Here is a 21,636-nt window from a genome sequence, read left to right on the forward strand (position 1 = left end):
AGGCGCGTTCATACGAGCTGTAAAACGCGCAGATGAGAACCATGCCCATAGGGAAACATAGGTTTTCGCCTGTTGAGCGTTTTACAGTGCGTAGGAAAGCGCTGTAAAACGCTCAGGTGTGAACCAGGCCCCAGACTTTTTCCAGGGTGCGGGTGCCCACAGAGAGGGCTCCGAGTGCCACCTCTGGCACCCGAGCCATAAGTTCGCCACCACAGCCCTAGACTATCATAAAATATGTTGAGTGACACTGGTGCAACATGAATGTCGCAGTGTAGTTGTACCCTATATGTCACCTTGCAGCCCTAACCTAAAAAGGGGTTCTCCGGGTACCATAAATATAACTTGTGTTTTACACTAATTCATCATCAGTAATTACCCAATATGATGTAAACTTCACATAGTCACCAGTTATAAAAGTAGTTTTCTTCCTGCTACCACAGCCTTTCCTCATTAATTACCATGGAATGGACCTGTAGTTCGGAGCCTTTGTTAGGTCGAGCATGCTCAGTGTGTTGCTATCAGTTCTCTAGCTAAATGTCTTGAGAAACAAAGGGCGTGCCAGTGTGCTGGTGATTACTGAGAAGAGGGGGCGTGACCGACTGTATATTAGGCAGCCAATAAGTAAACATCTACACAAAGTCACAGCAGGAAAGCTAGGGATTGTGGGGGTTGTAGTCTGAGGTTTTGTGAGGGAAGATCAGGCACCATGATACTCTCGGTGTGTTGCAGGCTCACAGGAGCTAGACAAATGGATTGCAAGATAAATTAAAACGCTGGTTATAGTTATGGGTTCTTGTTGGGCCACAGCTTGCAGCCTTAATGCAGTTTAAAAATTAAAGGGGTTCTCCAGGCTTTTAATATTGATGACTTCTCTTCAGGATAGGTCATCAATATCAGATCTGCAGGGGACAGACACCAGGCACCCCCGCCAATAAGCTGTTTGAAGAGGAGGCGCATGCCGTGCAAGCGCTGCCTCCTCTTCACTGTTTACCTTCTCGCCGTCGCCTCTGCAGCAGTGAGCAGGTGTAATTACACCTAACCGTCCCATTCATTTCAAATGGGACGAATCGTTCCCATACACTTGTATAGGAGCGATCCGTCCCATTGAAATGAATGGGACGTCTTGGGTGTAATTACACCTGCTCACCGCTGCAGAGGCGATGGCGTGAAGGTAAACAGTGAAGGGGAGGCAGCGCTGGCACGGCGCGTGCCTCCTCTTCAAACAGCTGATCAGCGGGGGTGTCGGACCCCCGCCGATCTGATATTAATGACCTATCCTGAGGATAGGTCAGCATCAATATTAAAAGCCTGGAGAACCCCTTTGAGTTAACTTTACCAGAATACCCCCTTTGAGGCTCTAAACAGACAGGGAATGGAGAAAATTGCAGACCACCATCATACAAGATCTCCATACAGACACTGGACATAAAAGGAAAGCGGGACATATTAAAGTCCAAATCCCCTTCTCATACTTCTGTGCCAGCATTCTACATTTCATATGCAGCAATAGACAAGTATCAAACTAGGAGGACAGGGGAGATATCTGCTGAGGCTTCATTCACACCTGCATTGGAGGCTCTGTCGCACAATGAAAGAAGTTCAGCATCTTGTGCCATTTTGTCCGGTAAAATGACAGAAACCAACAGAGCAGAACAAAGTAAACAACGCAGATATGAATAAAGCCTTAGGCCCGGTTCAAGCACAGTTCACACACCGTTTTTTTTATGCCTGTGTCAGAGTCAGCGTGGAGAGACGCCTCACGCCTGCATCCTACTGTTTCAATGGAAGGCAGCGACTGGCATTTCTTATTTCTGTGCACTGAAAAGAAAAGCAGCATTATGCCCCATCCTGCCACGGTTTCCATGCAGGCAGGAGACGTGGACATGGCGTGTGGCCACACAATGATTATGCCCCATTGGATAGGGCTAATCAGAGTGAAGCGGGCTCAGCCTTGGCGTTCTGCTGTCGGTTCCACAGGCGGGTATTTTTCTTCTGTGAACTAACCCTTACAGAGAATTAACAAAACTGCATACAACTGCAGCAAACTCTCAGCTGTGCTAAGTATGTCTATTAATCAAGAATGGCATGCATATTTCATGACTATGAAAATTGTAGATTCACACTCAAGGCATCAAAACTATGCATTAAAGGGAAGCTGTCACCGGGATTTTGTGTATAGAGCTGAGGACATAGGTTGCTAGATGGCCGCTAGCACATCCGCAATACCCAGTCCCCATAGCTCTGTGTGCTTCTATTGCTTTAAAAAAACGATTTGATACATATGCAAATTAACCTGAGATGAGTCCTGTACGTGAGATTAGTCAGGGACAGGACTCATCTCAGGTTAATTTGCATATGTATCAAATTGTTTTTTTCCCCACAATAAAAGCACACAGAGCTATGGGGACTGGATATTGCGGATGTGCTAGCGGCCATCTAGCAACCCATGTCCTCAGCTCTATACACAAAATCCTGGTGACAGGTTCCCTTTAACACATGTGGAATTATATACATAACAAAAAAGTGTGAAACAACTGAAAATAGGTCATATTCTAGGTTCTTCAAAGTAGCCACCTTTTGCTTTGATTACTGCTTTGCACACTCTTGGCATTCTCTTGATGAGCTTCAAGAGGTAGTCACCTGAAATGGTCTTCCAACAGTCTTGAAGGAGTTCCCAGAGATGCTTAGCACTTGTTGGCCCTTTTGCCTTCACTCTGCGGTCCAGCTCACCCCAAACCATCTCGATTGGGTTCAGGTCTGGTGACTGGAGGCCAGGTCATCTGGCGCAGCACCCCATCACTCTCCTTCATGGTCAAATAGCCCTTACACAGCCTGGAGGTGTGCTTGGGGTCATTGTCCTGTTGAAAAATAAACAATGGTCCAACTAAACGCAAACCAGATGGAATAGCATGCCGCGGTAGCCATGCTGGTTCAGTATGCCTTCAATTTTGAATAAATCCCCAACAGTGTCACCAGCAAAGCACCATCACACCTCCTCCTCCTCCATGCTTCACGGTGGGAACCAGGCATGTAGAGTCCGTCCGTTCACCTTTTCTGCGTCGCACAAAGACACGGTGGTTGGAACCAAAGATCTCAAATTTGGACTCATCAGACCAAAGCACAGTTTTCCACTGGTCTAATGTCCATTCCTTGTGTTCTTTAGCCCAAACAAGTCTCTTCTGCTTGCTGCCTGTCCTTAGCAGTGGTTTCCTAGCAGATATTCTACCATGAAGGCCTGATTCACACAGTCTCCTCTTAACAGTTGTTCTAGAGATGTGTCTGCTGCTAGAACTCTGTGTGGCATTGACCTGGTCTCTAATCTGAGCTGCTGTTAACCTGCGATTTCTGAGGCTGGTGACTCGGATGAACTTATCCTCCGCTGCAGAGGTGACTCTTGGTCTTCCTTTCCTGGGGCGGTCCGCATGTGAGCCAGTTTCTTTGTAGCGCTTGATGGTTTTTGTGACTGCACTTGGGGACACTTTCAAAGTTTTCCCAATTTTTCAGACTGACTGACCTTCATTTCTTAAAGTAATTATGGCCACTCGTTTTTCTTTACTTAGAATTTGTATTATGGCAAGAAAAAAGCAGCTAACAGTCTATTTAGTAGGACTATCAGCTGTGTATCCACCTGACTTCTCCACAACGCAACTGATGGTCCCAACCCCATTTATAAGGCAAGAAATCCCACTTATTAAACCTGACAGGGCACACCTGTGACGTGAAAACCATTTCAGGTGACTACCTCTTGAAGCTCATCAAGAGAATGCCAAGAGTGTGCAACGCAGTAATCAAAGCAGTAAGGTGGCTACTTTGAAGAACCTAGAATATGACATATTTTCAGCTGTTTCACACTTCTTTGTTATGTATATAATTCCACATGTGTTAATTCATAGTTTTGATGCCTTCAGTGTGAATCTACAATTTTCATAGTCATGAAAATAAAGAAAACTCTTTGAATGAGAAGGTGTGTCCAAACTTTTGGTCTGTGTGTAAAATTATATATATATATATATATATATATATATATATATATATATATATATATATATATATATATATATATATATATATATATATATATATATATATATATATATATATATATATATATCTCTTATTTTAGGTGTTGCCATTTCTGCAGTAACCAGTCTTCTCTATAATGTCTTCCATGCAGAAATAGAATCCCTACCCTTCTTTAAGCACCAAACCTGTCCTGTAGGGATCAGAGCAGCAGATTGTGCAAAACTTAATGCAATAAGAATTGAACAGGGAAGTCTGGTCGTTGTGGCTTGGTGACAGTGGTTAACGTCTGGGACCAATGCACAGGAGGCACATATAGGACAGTCTTATACACAATATATTGTGTGCCGTATAGTCCTCTGTGTGATCCCTGGACACTGCACTACATACTTAAGGTTGTCCGGGTTCAGTACTGAACCCGGCAGCCCCCCTGACTTGAGCATCGGAGCAGCTCATGCTCCGATGTTCTCCTTTGCCCTGCGCTAAATCGTGCAGGGCAAAGGCATTTTCAGGAGTTCCGGTGACGTACTGGGGCCAGGATGGGTGGGATTTAGCGCTGCCCTAGCCAGTAAAACGGGTAGGGCAGCGGTAAAGCACGGGCGGAAGCTTCCAACCAGCAGTGTGTTCTCGTACACAAAAGAGCCCTTGCCCTGTGCTATCTAGCGCAAAGCAAGGTAGCGCATCGGAGCAGGAGATGCTCAAATACTAACATCAGGGGGGCTGCCGGGTGAAAATATGGGTATGTCCGGGTTTAGCTCTGAACCCGGACAACCCCTTTAAGCCATACAGGAAGATAGACCTCTCAGTGGTCCAGGGTACTTACATAGAAAAACTAATAGCCAAGAGGCTAAAGAAAACTCGGGTTCTGGTCCTTATGTTAGAACATGACTTTCTTTTGATTGCTCTGATACCTAAACGAGAAAAGGAATTTAAAAAACCTGCCGTTTCTGTAGATGACCTTATGTTTATAAAAAGTAGGGTACCTGCTTTTATAGACCCTCGAGACTCTTAACACTACTATCAACATAAGGTCCTCTCCCTTCTCCAGAGATTTATATACAGTGTCGGGATAGCAGAAGCGATGATGAAATCCGTGCTTTCCGTCCAGATCGGCCTCTATATATAGTGTGTGATGCTCACCACACGTGTGCTATTTGGAGCTGTGTGGGAGAGGAGCGGAGCTGGTGCTTTGTCACAGTGACAGGCGCTTCTTACATCACAGACTTTCGCTACCCGTCTCCAAAGACTCCTCTGTTCTTGTATTTTATGGGGGTGTTCACACCGAGTGTAAAATAACAGCACACGCAGTATCTGCATTCTGCACACAGCTCTGAGGTTGAGGTGGGCAAGAATTTACCTTCCCAAGCATACATCCTCGAGTAGTCTTCTCTGCATTTGCTAAAACCACCAGGATGGGCTCTAATTACCGTACCCTCACTTTACACACACATAATATATAAATGGATCGCAAAACCAGCTACGGCCGTGTGGATGAGCCCTAAAAGGGCATTCCTATCTCAACATCTGTGGCATACTGCTAGGATATACCCCCAATGTTAGATAGAGTACCATCACCTATCTCCAGAAAGGGGCACCAAATTAAAGGGAAAGCAGCAGCATACGGCCTACATGCGCCGATATAAGTGTTACGAAGTCCCAAAGCGCTACAGCCTGCCACTGGGTGCTCCGACCGCCTGATAAAAACACTTAGATCTCGGGAACACTGCAACCTATACAGAAAAATAAGCTGCCAGCATGATCAACCCTACTAGGTCACATGGCTGGTTTAATAGGTTGATCATGCTCTTCAACAATAAATCGAAGTGGCTCATAAAATGTAGATTCTCTGCCTATGGCTTCACAGTGCTATAATAAAGCTGTCCACTACACGGTGCCTACAAAGACAAAATGGCAGGCACCCTGCATGGAGGAGGTCTCCCGGAGCACTGCGATTCTCCTTCTACAGTTCAGCTAGACACTATACAGACAATGTGAAATACTTACATGATGATTCAATAGCCAGCAAACAACACGTAGCATTATGGACGGTGAGTCACTCGCCTACTTCCCATTCTCACACCCAATGTCTTGTGACAACACATCTGTACTTCTACAACTGGAAAAGCAAAATCAACGCCAATGTGCCATTACAAAATGGACTGTTGTTCAAATCACATTTTTATGTGAAACTAATGTTTTGTTTTGCTTTTTCATTTTTCCCCCCCGTGTCAATATATTAAAAAGGAAGTATATAACCCTGCAGTGTTCACACTGGCCACTAGGCCTAACAGGCCATGATTTCCTGTACAGGTAACTTCTCAGCAGCCGTCACAGGAAGACCTACAATGACAGATATCACCTATATACAGATGACACAGGATCCACCATGCACAGTAGGCGATATCACAGCTTATCTACTCCCTTCTGACCTCTGCCCAGGTCACAGAGCATGCCTATAAAATCTCTCTTATATAAGTCAATGGGGTCAGCTCCTGTCCGTTGTGTCTATGTCCTATGGAGCTGCTCTCAAAAGACAGGAAGTCTCATTATTGTAGGCCTAGTGGCCAGTGTGAAACTTGCAGGATTAGGCCTCATGCACACAACCATTTTGGTCCGCACCAGAGCCGCAGTTTTTGCACATGGATTGGATACAAAGGATCCATGTACTGTCCGCATCCGTTGCTCCGTTCTGTGGTCCGCAAAAAAATAAAACCTGTCCTATTCTTGTCCGTTTTGTGGACAATAGGCAGTAATATCAATGGATGTCCGTGCCGTTCAGCAAACTGCAGAACACACACGGACGACATCCGTGCAGACCGCAAAACACACAACGGTCGTGTGCATGAGGCCTTCTATACATCTTTAATATATTGACATGGAAAAAGACAAAAAAAAAAAAAAAAAAAAAACACGCACTAGTTTGACATAAAAACTGGATTTAAACAATAGATCATTTTCTGATGACATTCCTTTAACCACCAGTTCCCTGTATTAAAGTGGCTATTCAAGAGTTAAGACCTCAGAGTGGCCGAACCGCAGTGGGGCATATACTTACCTGGTCCCCGTTTGCTAGGTTCCAGCTCCCTTTCTCCATGGCCACTGAGGGGCACCACTTGACAGCTGCAGCCAATCACTAGACGCAGCTGTGACCCGTCAGCTACGTAGCATGTGCCCCAGTGAAGTGCCACATGGGGACAATCACTGGCTGCAGCGGTCACGTGGCGACTATAAACAGGTTGTTGTCAGAACATAATGGAGCTGCAGAGACAGACGGGGAGCAATGGAGCCGGAACCAAGCGAAGGTGACCAGGTAAGTATTAGCCACTCCAATAATCCGCAGCACTCGCCAGTAGTTGGTGAAAGAATGGTGATTTATTCACTCAGACAGCTAGGTTACAGCGATGCTTCGACCGGTTGGTCTTTATCAAGCAAGGATTGCCGGTCGAAACGTCGCTGTAACCTAGCTGTCTGAGTGAATAAATCACCATTCTTTCACCAACTACTGGCGAGTGCTGCGGATTATTGGAGTGTCTGGAAGAATTGGGACCCCTAGTCAGGATCCCCATCTGCGTGCACCATCCGGCTTGAAGCCTGTATACTGGTTTGTACCCAATTGTGTGGGATAGTAGTGCTGCCAACCCCTGAGATTTTCTACCAGGTAAGTATTAGCACCACCACAAGTCAATGACTGAGGTCTTATTAACTCTACATAACCCCTTAGTGACCAAGCCTGTTTGGGCCTTTATGACCAAGCGTTTTTCTTCCTTTTTTCATGGTCTCGTTCCAAGAGCTATAACTTTTATTTTTTCGTCTATTTAGCTTTATGAGGGCTTGTTTTTTACGGGACAAGTTGTAGTTTTTAATGGCACCATTTTGGGGTACACATAACTTTCTGATTAACTTTTATTGACTCTTTCTGGGAGGGAGATGGGGAAAAATAGCAATACTGCCACTGCGTTTTTACATTATAAATTTTACGGCGTTCATTTTCCGGTACAAATAACATTATCTTTATTCTCTGGGTCAGTACGATTACAGTGATACTAAATACTTATAATTTCTTTTACGTTTTACTACTTTTTTTCTAATAAAACCCCTTTTATTAACCAAAAACCACTTCACAAGACCCATAACTTTTTTTTTCTTTTTCTATGGAGTTGTGTGAGGGCTTGATTTTTGAGGGACAACTTGTATTTTTCATTGGTATCATTTTGGAGTAAATGGCGCTTTTTGATCGCTTGTTATTACGTTTTTTCGGTGGAAACTAATAATAAATTAGAAATTGTCTTTTTTTTTAAGGCGTTCACCATAGGGGATAATTTATGTAATATTTATGTAGTCCGGGTCGTTATGTAGTCCGGGACGCGACAATACCAAACACATTGGGGATATTTTCTTTTTGCAATTTTTTTCATTGAAAAGCATATTTTTTTATTTTATGGAATTTTCTTATTTAATGTGTATTTTTTTTCAATTTTTTTTTACTACTTAAAAGTTCCACAAGGGGACTATAATATACAGTATTTTGATTGCTTTTAAAATGTAATGCATTATCTCTATAAAGCATTACATTTCAATAGCAATGCATTTCAAACATTGACCAGCAGGCTGCGCCAGAGAGGCACAGCCTGCTGGAGAGAACTGAACACAGGCTCGGGGCCCTGATCGGAAGCAAGGTAAGCTTCTGAACACATCAGCACCCCGCGATCTTATTTTCGGGGTGCTGATGGGAGACAGAGGGAGTCCGCTCCCTCTGTCACCACTTTACATGCAGCGCGCCCGGCATGTTAAAGGGTTAAACAGCCCGGATCAGCACTCCTGCCGGTCCGGGCTGTTAGAGCCGGGTCCGCGCTCCCCGCTGCACGTGCAGCGCTTAGACCGGGCCGCCGTAAAAACGCGGCGGCCCAGCCTAAGGCCCCTTAGTGACCGCCGTAAAAACACGTATGGGTGGTCACTAAGGGGTTAAATGATGGTTCAGTTTCCAATATTGGGAATGCAGACTGACTTCCCTCTTCTCCCTTCTATGCGATTCCATTTAATTTCCAACATGCAATCAGTATGTTAGTAAGGGTGCGAACACACAGCCAGGTTTGGAAGCATTTACCAAGCCTATCATCAGGATGAAGGGTCCATGGCGGGCGGAGCGGCAGTATCATGCACAGCTCCACTAATTGATTTATACATGGCTTTTATTCACTGCAGTTTAGGCCTCATACACACGACCATTGTGTGCATCCGCATCCGTTCCGTCATTTTTCACAGTTTAGCGGAGGTCCCATTCATTTCTCTGGAGCTATGAAAAAAAAAAAAAATGATACTGCTCCGTTTTTTCTCCATGTCCGTGATCCCAGGTCGTGAAAAAAGTATAACAGTGTCAGTGGAAAACGGAGGACAAACCCATTCAAGTCAATGGGTCCGTCAAAAAAAAAAAAAAAGGATGCACAACTGGTATGTCATCCGTGTCCACGTCAGTGTCTTTTTTCTAAAAGACCTTGGTGCAATAAAATTACACTTTTCATTAACCTTCCTTTTTTTCCCCTGTCAGACAAAAAAACAAAACAGAGAAAAAACACTGTCGTGTGCATGAGGCCTTATGGTAACACAACTAAACCCTCAGGCCTCTTGCACATGACCTTATGACGTTGTGTATTTTGCGGTCCGTTTTTCACGGATCCGTCATTCAGTTTGTTTCCGTTCTGCAAAAAATCTCCGTATGGTTTCTGTATGCGATCCGTTTTTTGCGGATCGGAAACATTACATTTTTAATCATTACTGTAATGTACAGTAATGTTTTTAAACAGTAAACATGTGCAAAGTGGGCACGGATTCGCAAAAAACAGATGACAAACGGATGTGTTCCATATGCAATCCGTATTTTTTGCTGACCCATTAACTTGAATTGGGCTACGGATCTTTTAGCGGTACGGATATACCGTCGTGTGCGGTGAAACATGTCGAGGGAGCTGCGTTGTAATACTTTTTAGGAATATGTTAGGGATAGCGGATCTGTAGCACTGTGACCTGCAGACGCAGTGCGCTTCGAATCAGAATCACGAGGGCAGTGTAGATATAGTTGACTGTGCTGACAGCGAATGCGATATTATAATGAATTAGTAGGATTAATTCCTCCAACAATTATCAATATTATCTTAAGACAGCACAGCCAATATATCGAATGAATGATAGTTAAAACCTGGTGAGAGAACACCAGCAGATAACCAAAAGTGAGGAACCGCCAGTGGCAAACTTTTGAGATATATCACATGATAATTAATAAACATCATTCACAAAAGGATACAACCGTGAAATAGCTAGTACATAGTGACATTGTGTCACAATCTACCCCTGTACACTATCCCTTTTCATATATATTTTTAAAGTCTCTCAACAGTTTTTTCTTGTTTTGTACTATGTGTTATGTATGGGAATAAATAAATAAAAGTTATGTTTTAAAATAGACCTTAAACAGGAATTATTAGTCTCACGACTATTGGATTATAGATATACGGAAAGCATACGGAGTACATTCCGTTGTTTTTTTTCCCGGAACCATTGAGAAGAATGGTTCCGCATACGGAACCCGCAAAAATGGAACGGAAACAAGAAGAAAAAAAAACGAACACGTTTGTGTGCAAGAGGCCTCAAGGAATGCAAACTAGTCTAACGCTAAGGGTACCTGCACATGGGTGATGGATGTCTAACAGAAATTGTGCATGAATTTGTGTGGATCTCTGTCAGTTTCCGCATCAAATCATGCGTGTGGTACTTGAGGTTTTGCTGCAGATCTCACCCTTGCATTGTAAAGTGTGAAATCCTGACAAACAATTGATTTCAAATCCGCATGGCAGGTCAATTTCCGCACGGGAAAAAAAAAAAAGTGTACATGAGATGTGTCTAATCTTATGTACTTTGCTGGTACTATATTAAGCCTCATTCACACGCCACTGTTTTGGTCAGTGATTGGGAGCCAAAACCAGGACTGGAGCCTCCACAGACATAAGGGAAAGATCTGCTCCTGTTCTGTGTCCAGAGCCCCAACAGGTTTTGGCTGGAAGTCACCGGACGTGTGCATGAGGCATTACGCTGCGGTTTTTCCACACAAGAACCCATGCAGAAATAAATAAATAAAAACATGTAATCCGCAACGTGTGCAGGTGGCCTAAAGTCGAATAAGCAAACTAAGTCAGTGAAGAACAGCAAAAAGGTGTAAACTACATCTTACGAATTTCTAAATTTCAGAGGGGCACGTCCATATTTTATAATCCCATAATGGGCTGCAGTAAACAATTTTATAAATAATGTTTCCTATAGATTATTATTACGATTAATAGAGTATTCTAATAAGAAAAAATGAATTAATACTGTTTTCCTTTATAAAAACTTAGACCCCCTGCCATCAGTCCCCAACACCCTTCGTTCCCCCTGTGTGCTGGTGCCAGCTCCCCCGCCCCCCCCCCCCCAGATGTGCCAGCTCCCCCGCCCCCCCCCCCAATTGTGCCAGCTCCCCCGCCCCCCCCCCAATTGTGCCAGCTCCCCCGCCCCCCCCCAATTGTGCCAGCTCCCCCGCCCCCCCCCCCAATTGTGCCAGCTCCCCCGCCCCCCCCCCCCAATTGTGCCAGCTCCCCCGCCCCCCCCCCAATTGTGCCAGCTCCCCCGCCCCCCCCCCAATTGTGCCAGCTCCCCCGCCCCCCCCCCAATTGTGCCAGCTCCCCCGCCCCCCCCCCCAATTGTGCCAGCTCCCCCGCCCCCCCCCCAATTGTGCCAGCTCCCCCGCCCCCCCCCCAATTGTGCCAGCTCCCCCGCCCCCCCCCCAATTGTGCCAGCTCCCCGCCCCCCCCAATTGTGCCAGCTCCCCCGCTCAATTGTGCCAGCTCCCCCGCTCAATTGTGCCAGCTCCCCCGCTCAATTGTGCCAGCTCCCCCGCTCAATTGTGCCAGCTCCCCCGCTCAATTGTGCCAGCTCCCCCGCTCAATTGTGCCAGCTCCCCCGCTCAATTGTGCCAGCTCCCCCGCTCAATTGTGCCAGCTCCCCCGCCCCCCCCCCAATTGTGCCAGCTCCCCCGCCCCCCCCCAATTGTGCCAGCTACCCCGCCCCCCCCCAATTGTGCCAGCTCCCCCGCCCCCCCCCCCAATTGTGCCAGCTCCCCCGCCCCCCCCAAATTGTGCCAGCTCCCCCGCCCCCCCCAAATTGTGCCAGCTCCCCCGCCCCCCCCAAATTGTGCCAGCTCCCCCGCCCCCCCCCAAATTGTGCCAGCTCCCCCGCCCCCCCCCAAATTGTGCCAGCTCCCCCGCCCAATTGTGCCAGCTCCCCCGCCCCCCCCCCCAATTGTGCCAGCTCCCCCCCCCCAATTGTGCCAGCTCCCCCCCCCCCCAATTGTGCCAGCAGCCCCCCCCCCCCAATTGTGCCAGCAGCCCCCCCCCCCCAATTGTGCCAGCAGCCCCCCCCCCCTGACAACCGGAGTCATTGGTTGCTATGACGCTGTGCACTCTGGGCGCCCTGCAATTGCGGACAAGAACAGGCATATTCTATTAGTGCTGGCAATGTGCAGTCCGCAAAATGCGGAACGCACATTGACGCTTTCCGTGTTTTGCAGATACACGGAGCCACGGATCCGCAAAACACATTGCGGACGTGTGAATGGAGCCTTAGTTGAACCAACTCACCTTTCCAGCAGGGGCGCCGCCGACACTCCATCGTTCCGCGCTGGAGGTCAGTGCAGCTTGTGACCATGTATGTGATGTGGAGTGTCCGCTGGAAAGGTGAGTATTGCGGGCCAGCGGGAGACCACGGAGCGGGAGTAATAGCAAGCTCTTCACTCCCACTCCGTGGTCACGTGACATATGACTCTGATGCAAAAAATCGATTCAATCGAGTAATTGTTTCAGGGCTAATCCCATTCTATATATTAGAAAGCACTGCACAACAAGGATCATCAGGTGACAATTAGAAAAGTCAGCGTGTTAACAAACCAACATACAATGTGAAGACGCCACAAAAACAAAACCAGCAAATAAACTACTACAAGTCTATGAAGACAAAAGACTTGAGGGGAATATCTTCCACACCGAACACCCAGAAGCCCAACTCCATGATAAGGAATGACAAGAATGTCAAGGCTTGTAATGTAACAGGCGCAGCTTCACGGAAAATACTTTACCGTCCTACAGAGCCCTTAGAGGCGATGAGCGTCCACGTGACTCCGTAACCGCTCAGCTCTGAGGTTCAGTAGTCTGAAAAACTGAAGCGGCCCATACAATACAAATTTAGGCCAAAAAGGCCGATTTAGACCAGTTTCAGCACACCATCAGTGAAAATGCTGATCTGCTTTTGTTTTTTGCAGACGGTTCAGCATGTCCGCAAAAAAACTGATTGCATTCCACATTTTTGTGAACCCATAGACTTGGGGCCACGTCCCGATTTTCAAGTATAGGACATGTTTTGTTTTGCAGGGCCGTGGAACGGAAGAAAAGATGCAGACAGCAAACAGAGGGCCATCTTTTGGGGCCCCACAAAGGAGAACAGGACTGCACCTAATCCGCAAAATTGTGGATCAGATGCGGAAAGCAACATACAGCCGTCTGAATGAGCCCTAAAAGGTGTATTTCCATCTGGACATTTATGTCATATCCACAACAAAAGGAGGTCCAAAAGATCGGAATAACCCTTTAAAGCATTGTCTTCCAAAACAAACCCCAGACTCTTCGCGGCATTTATTAAAGCATACACGCCATGACGTAGACAAGTCATTTGCGCATATGCAGTGTTGAGCAAAAACTTGTGACTTCAGTTTATGCGACTTTTCGAAAAGTTGAGGTGGTCAGAGGCTACTAAGCCTGACAAATGTAATGAGTTACACCAGAAAGCTGATGGAAACTTACAGCTGAAACTTATGCCAATTCTTAGTGGGTGAAGATTTTAGCTTTGTCTCCCAGACCTCCCAAGATGCATCTAAATTATTATGAGGCGTGTGCATGGATACTGATGGCCTAACCTCAGGATAGGGCATCAGTGTCTGACTGGTGGGGGTTTGACTCCTGACACCCCTACTGATCTGCCGTTTGAAGAGGTTGCGTCTCTCCACGAGCGCTGTGGCCTCAATGTGGCCACATGGCTTAGGCACATCTCAGCCCCATTCAAGTGAATGGGACTCAACTGCAATACTAAGCACAGGTACTAACCAATGGACAGCGCTGAGCTTGGTAAGCTGCAAGGAGTCCTCAGTGCCTCTTCAAAACAACTGATCACACAAGCGCCGGAACTCCATGGATCAGGTATGGATGACCTATCCTGAAGACGGGTCATCAGTATTAAACACCTTTAATATTACGCAAGCAGTGTGTGTACTAAGGCTACTTTCACACTCGCGGCAGAAGATTCCGGCAGGCAGTTCCGTTGCCGGACGCAAACTGATGCATTTGTGAGACTGATCCGGATATGTCTGACAAATGCATTGCAATACCAGATCCGTCTTTCCGGTTGTCACCCGGAAAAACGGATCTGGTATTTATTTTTTTCTTATTTTTAAAGTTCTGCGCATATCGGGAAACCGGATCCGGTTTTCCGGAACACTTAGTACCGGATCCAGCATAAATACATTTCAATGGAAATTAATGCCGGATCTGGCATTCCGGCAAGTGTTCAGGATTTTTGTCTGGAGAGAAAACTGCAGCATGCTGTGGTATTTTCTCCGGCCAAAAAACGTAAGAGGGACTGAACTGGTGCATCCTGAACGGATTGCTCTCCAGTCAGAATGCATTAGGAGAAAACTGATCAGTTTTTTTCCGGTAATAAGCCTCTAGGATGAAACTCAATACCGGAAAAGAAAAACGCAAGTGTAAAAGTACCATAACACTGAAGTACCAGTAATTCAGGAAACTGTCCCTTTAAAATGCACGTGTCTTATCGTGTACTGAAATACAACAGGCAATGATACGAAATAGGATCACATGACCTTGTACAGATATATGCAAAGTCATGTGGAATGATTTGTTTGCCATTATTACAGAAAAACAAGAGCATCCTCCACCAATTTCTGGCAACAGCAGAAACAGATCTGAGGGGGTATTGCTGTGTGATCTCACTTTAGTCAGTGGGACTGAGCTGCAACATCTAGGCAACTTCACACTGGCGTTTTGGCTTTCCGTTTCTGAGATCCGTTCAGGGCTCTCACAAGCGGTCCAAAACGGATCAGCTTTGCCCTAATGCATTCTGAATGGAAAAGGATCCGCTCAGAATGCATCAGTTTGCCTCCGATCTGTCTCCATTCCGCTTTGGAGGCGGACACCAAAACGCTGCCTGCAGAGTTTTGGTGTCCGTCTGACAAAACTGAGCCAAACTGATCCATCCTGGCACACAATGTAAGTTAATGGGGACAGATCGGCTTTCACTGACAATAGAAAATTGATCCGTCCCCCATTGACTTTCAATTGTGTTCAAGACTGATCCGTTTTGGCCATGTTACAGATAATACAAACGGATCCGTTCTGAACGGATGTATTATCTGAACAGATGCGTTTGTGCAGATCCATGACGGATCGGCACCAAACGCGAGTGTGAAAGTAGCCACACAAGTGGATAAAAGTAGCACAAAAAAATAAAAATAAATTGTTAGCAGCAAACAATAATTCTACACATCGGGGAGCGGAGACCGTAATCAGCCCTACCACAATTGACATAAAACTCAAACAAAGCCAAACAAGATTTCTACTGTCCATTCAAACGTTTTGCAAAACACGAATACCGGGTGTGTGCGTTCCACATTTTGCAGACCACACACGGCTGGCCCCATGATAGAAATGCCTATTCTTGTCCGTGGCTGTGGAAAAGAATAGGACATGCTCTTTTTTGCAGGGCCATGGAACAGAACTACGGATGCGGACAGCACACGGTTTCAATGGGGCCTCTTTTGAGGCCCCATTGAAATGAATGGGTCGGCACCCGTTCTGCAAAATTGCTGAATAGATGCGGACCCAGAACAACAGATGTGTGAACGGACCCTTAAGGGTCCTTTACATGGGCCAAGAATCTGTCATATAATCGCTAACTAGGAGGTCACCGGAACGCTCAATAGCAATTACCTGCGGTAGAAAGGTGCCGCCGATTATCTGATTAATGAGCAGAATGCTAGTTCATCATGTAACCCAATCGCTTGTGTGGGCTCCTAAATAGTCTGCCGACAGCAGATCATGGTGTCTAAACAGGATCTGCTGCTTGCAAACAAGTCTGTGTGAGGACGAACGATAGTATTAGCGATCACTCCTCCCCATACTGTCTCCTTCACTGACGAGCAGGCGCGCTTCCTTCCCGACAAGCTCCTGCTGAATTGTCCAGTCTAAAAGGGACCTTTAAGGCCATATTACACATACAGATTCTGCAGGTGATTGACAGGAGAAAAGTGTTCCTTCCTGGCTATCACCTGCTCACTAGTGGAGGAGACCACAGCTATTACATGCCGCGATCTCCTCCACAGTATGGGTGACAAGTGATCGTTAATGCCATCGCTCATTCCCATACTGAATCATTGTTTGCCGGAAGCAGAAGGCTAGGGCTACACGGCGGCACTTGTTGCGGGCAGGATTGCTGAGCAGCGGTGATCCCATAGAAATGAATCGGATGGCCGTGGCAGTAGCAAGAAATCCAGTTCTGAACGGATGCATGCATTGTATTATCTGAACAGATGCGTTTGTGCAGATCCATGACGGATCCGCAATCCTGTCACCATTTAGCCTTACACAGCACAATCTGCTGCCGGCAAACATGTTGAAAGACTCCAATTACCTAATGAACGAGCGTTTTACCTGCGAACGCTTGTTCCTCACAATCTTCCTGCCTAAATGTGCCGCCGATCACCCAATGAACGAGTGAAAGGCTCCTTCATCGGCTGATCCTGCTGCTCATGAGACATTAATAATCATTTCTGGGCAGCAGATTGTGCCGTGTAAACAGCGATCTGCTGGCCAGCAACAGTGCAGCTGTATGGAGAGGATCGATCACAATGGCGATGCCTCGTCCTCATACTGTGAAGGCGGTCACTACATGTGACTGCAGCGGTCTCCCTCACTGAACAAGCTACACTGTCGGGAAGAAAGGCTTTCTGGTCGGGGCGTGTAAACCCGCCTTAAGTTACACAAGACAGACTGTACATAGGATTGTACAGTGCCTTTGTATGCAAATCTGATTGTGAGATCCTCTGTTGTGGGGCAATACATCAGATTGATTTAACGGGTTGATTTCTGTATTGCACAATGAGACAGCAGCATGCAAACACTGCACGTCCTCCATATCTGCCTGTCCACCTGCAGACCGAGAAACGCAGCGTGTACTCAATTGACTGCTTTGTTTTCCTCTAGATAAGGACAGACAATGTAACAATTGTACGATACCAGCTTACTGATGGCACGTGTTACCTGAGAATTAGGTTACAATATGCCCTGTATGTGTGGCTAGCTGAGTCACATTATTAGGACCACTTCCTACTGAAGTCGGCAATGTGCAACTCATGAAGGAAGTCACGTACAGCGAGCGGCTTGGTTGGTATATAAGGTGTGCGATAGGCTGTATGCGCACATAGACCTCGCTGCTGACGGGGAGATTTATCAGGAGTTGCAGAAAGGGATAGTAATTGGTGGTTTTCGGGCCAAGAGCGGCGGTATTTCAGAATCTGCACAGTGTGAACTGTTCTTCTGCTGCTGTGGTGAAAGTGTATTATGAGTGGACAAATACAGCTTTGGGAATAAGCGATGTGGAAGCTGCCGAGAACCACGTGCCGTTGATGCGAGAGGTGAATGACGGCTACGAAGGTGCACGAGGGCGGACCGACACCAAACAGGGGAACAGCTCTCCTCCAAAATGAACCAAGGGCTACCAGACGTATGTCTGACACAACCGTTCAGCGAACCCTACTGTGTGTATGGGGCTCCGGAGCAGACGGATGGTCACTGCAAAGGCTAGGGGATCGACCGATGCTGATTTTTTTTAGAGCCGATACCGATAACCTGTGAACTTTCAGGCCGATAGATAGCTTATACCGATATTCTGTGCATTTTCATTTTAGAAAAAAAAAAAAAACCTTCACCACAGATTTTTATTTTAGATATTTTAATAGTTTGGACTTTTCGGACATGGCAATATGTGAAATGTTTATTTATTGGGAAAGGGGGTGATTTATACTTAATAATTTGGTGGGGGGGGCATGAATCCATCCTTGCAGATCACATACACCCATACTTGCCGATTGTCTTCCCTGGGGCGGATGGGATCTTCCAGCAAGACAATGCGACATGTCACTTGGCTAGAAATGTCCAATACTGGTTGAAGGAGCATGATCAAGACTTCTATGTACTACCCTGGCCCCCTAATTCACCAGACAGGAACCCAACTGAGCACATGTTGCAGTGATTTATGTCCAGCCGCCTCTCGGCATATTTGCTGTGCTGAGGCCAGATCTCCCCGGATCACCATTATAGTGGACATCGGGCAGCGCACGGTAGTTACGGATCCGGCAGGCTGTTCCCCATGCCGGAACCATTGTTGCCAGTGTGAAACAGGCCTTAGTGGACACCACCACCGTGTGTGCCTGGGAACGCAGAAATCCTCATTTGCACACATTGAACATCTGCCGGCTGCAGTAATAAAACTAAAGTGGTCAAATTGTGGCAACGTGTGAAGCTAGTAATGGCCGATCTTCTAATAGACTAATAAACATTTTCAAATATCTTCGTCTAATCTGAGATATTATTGCTTCAATTACAGCAAGATATACAGATTGCGTAAAGACCTGTTTAGGGAAAAACTAATTGTTTTGCACAGTTTTTTTTCCCTGCGTTCAGTGTGTGTGTTTTTTTCCTATCTGGATTGCACGTGGTTTTCGCACGCGTGAAGAAAAACCCAATAAGAATGTACATCTCCACGCAACCATCAGTGAAATACACATTTCATCTAGATTCACAATCACTGGCTGCAGTGGTGACCCGTCACCTGTGACTGGTTCATGTGGCTCATAGGTTACAGGTGACCACTGAGGCCATCGATTGGCTGCAGCAGTCATGTGCCCCTCCCCCGTCAACGAGAGAGATAGAGAGAAGCTGTCACTAACTGACAAAACATGAAAACTGAACATATCCATAGTCCCCTCGAATCCTCTCCACCAGGCTTTGCTTTCTTGACTGTAGCAGTCACATGCAGTATATGGGCATGTCATGGCTGCAGCAGTGAGGGGCATTGGTGTGGTCACTTTGGAACAGAAGTGATTTGGGGTGGATTATTTATTATTTTTATTATACTTTCCCTGCATTTTCAATAATTATTTTTTTTTATAAATAATGGAACACTGACAACCCCTTTAAAATGTCAAAAATTCTAAGCCAACTTGTGCATTCATTTTCAAGATTCTCAACATTCCCAGGATAAAGTAAAAATGATGAAGGGTGCACGTTATTGTAGCCAAATTCACGTGTGGCTGTGTTGCATATTTGCCACTGACCGTATGCATTGAAAAGGCTGAAATCCATGGTAGAAACCCGCAATATAAACGGACATGCTATGGATTTCAAATCCACACCACGGGGCAATTTATTAAGATCTTTCGAGTAACAACCATTTTTTTGGGCACCGGTTTTCATGCGTTTTCTGGGCCAAAAAATGCCTCTAAGGGCTCATGTACACAGTCGTGTGAGCTGCGGCCCACAATGCGTGGACATGAACCCTCAAGATTCAGTCCGCACCGCAAAAAAAAAAAAAAAAGAACGCGTTCTATTTTTTTGTGGTGCAGAATCGTGGAGCGAAATCCACGAGCTTCTGCTCCACACCTCTCCGTATCTTGCAGATCCATTCAAGGGAACAGGTCGGCACAGAAAATCAGCATTTTCAAAATCATTTGTGCGAACATAAAGGGTATTCCCATACCTATCTGGAGAACAGAGCGCCATCTTGCGCTGCCAGGAATGGACAGGCATCCGCACACGCGCGACTCATTTCACTTTTATGGGAGCTCCTAAAAAAGCTGAGTAAGCGTGCCTGGCTGTTTTCGAAACTCCCATAGAGATGAATGGAAGGAGCCCCACTCAACATAGGTGCAGGACCTGAAACCATCGGTGGAGATGTCAAATGTTTAGACGGGAACACCCTGGGGCTGTGGTGTTTCAGCAAGCACCATTTTTAGCTTAGTGGGGACTCCTGTGGTTGGGCACACACTAATTGCCTATCCTAAAACGTGTAAGCGGGCACCAAACCTTTACACCTAGGGTTTAATCGCCATGTCAGCCCATGGACACCAACTGATTTTTAGCCTTAGACATGTTTTCAAGTCAGACCATCACCACTAGCAATAGAGCCTGGGATAGGCAGATGTCAGATGCATTTGGCACCGCTGATCTCCACGAGAAGTCGGATTCCAGAACCGCCAACCACTATTGGGACTGGATCTGCCAGGTCTCAGACATTAGATAGATGGAGATCTCAGAGAACTGTCTAATGGCAGACTCCAGAGAGCGATGCCACGGTTCTCCCCCTGACCTGTCAAATCATCAGTGGGGGGGGGGGGGGAATCAGGATCAGATAAAGGTAAAAACGTGGCTGCTTTCTTCCCAAAAAATAGTGCCACCCCTGACCATTGGTTGTGTCTGGTATGGAGTCAATGGAGAAGAGCTGCAGAACCGCACACAACCTGTGGACAGGAGTGGGGCTGTATTAGGAAGGCAGCCATGTTTCCACATCTAACCTGTGTGACCAGAATAAAAAAATATAACCTTAGAATAATAATAATAATAATAATAATCAGATATACTACAATGATGACGTCAAATACACGTCAGAAGCTGACAGAGAAGAGCCGCAGCAGCTGTGAGGGGCCCGGGGCCCCCAGTCTCTTACCTGCACCTGTTTCCGGAAGTGGAGCCGCCTGTCCTCGCCCCAGAGTCAGGAGGACCAAGAGTCCGAGGCCCAGCGGGTGTCTACCCGTACGTAGCATCGCTCCCCCAGGCCCAGCGGGCACGCTCAGCCGGTTACACACGGCGTCCCTCTCCCCGAGGACGGGAGGAGGGGGGAGTCTCAGCCGTGACCCGGAGCCTGACACACACCGAGGCGTCCCCTTTACTGCGCTCCGCCGCTGTCACCAAGCGTCCTCCAGAGCCTCCTCTCGGGCCTAGTCATGAACGGAACCCCCGGAGCTCTCATAGTTTTCCCAGGCCGCGGAGCACACGCACACCGCCGCAGTTTCCTAGGCAGCTTCACCACATAGCGGCCGCCATGTCCCCCCCCTCACGACTTCGCCGCGGCCAAAGGCGGGAGCAAAAAAACAAGTCTTCCGATTGGCAAACCCGGCGTCCAATCGGAATTCAGATTCTGGAATATCCCTACCAATAGGAGGCAAGGGGGCGGCGCTCGTCTGTCAAGGTGAGTGCGGTGACGTCACTAGGAGAGAAGACGCAAGCGCTATTCTATGAGCCGGTCCCTGCTAATGCTCTGTTCACACCGCGCTTTAGGACTAGAGTCATACACCTAATTGTATGCAGGGGACCCGGAGCCTGATCCCTACCAAACTGATAGATGACCTCAGGCTGGACCATCAATGACCCAGAAATAGTGCCACCAGCACCAAATATGGAGTCCCTATAGACA

General features: G+C 46.8%; 1 protein-coding gene across 1 annotated transcript in view; it reads right to left on the reverse strand.

Moving 5' to 3' along the window:
- The window catches only part of LMTK2 (lemur tyrosine kinase 2), a 75,700-nt gene extending 54,407 nt beyond the window's left edge, over window positions 1-21,293 (reverse strand). The window contains exon 1 of the mRNA XM_044274469.1: window positions 20,890-21,293. Within this exon, the coding sequence (XP_044130404.1) occupies window positions 20,890-20,986 (97 nt within the window). The 5' untranslated portion in view covers window positions 20,987-21,293. The remainder of the gene's footprint in view (window positions 1-20,889) is intronic.
- Between the last annotated feature and the right edge of the window lie 343 nt (window positions 21,294-21,636).

Source organism: Bufo gargarizans, unplaced genomic scaffold (assembly GCF_014858855.1).
Source record: "Bufo gargarizans isolate SCDJY-AF-19 unplaced genomic scaffold, ASM1485885v1 original_scaffold_1772_pilon, whole genome shotgun sequence".
Classification (NCBI taxonomy): domain Eukaryota; kingdom Metazoa; phylum Chordata; class Amphibia; order Anura; family Bufonidae; genus Bufo; species Bufo gargarizans.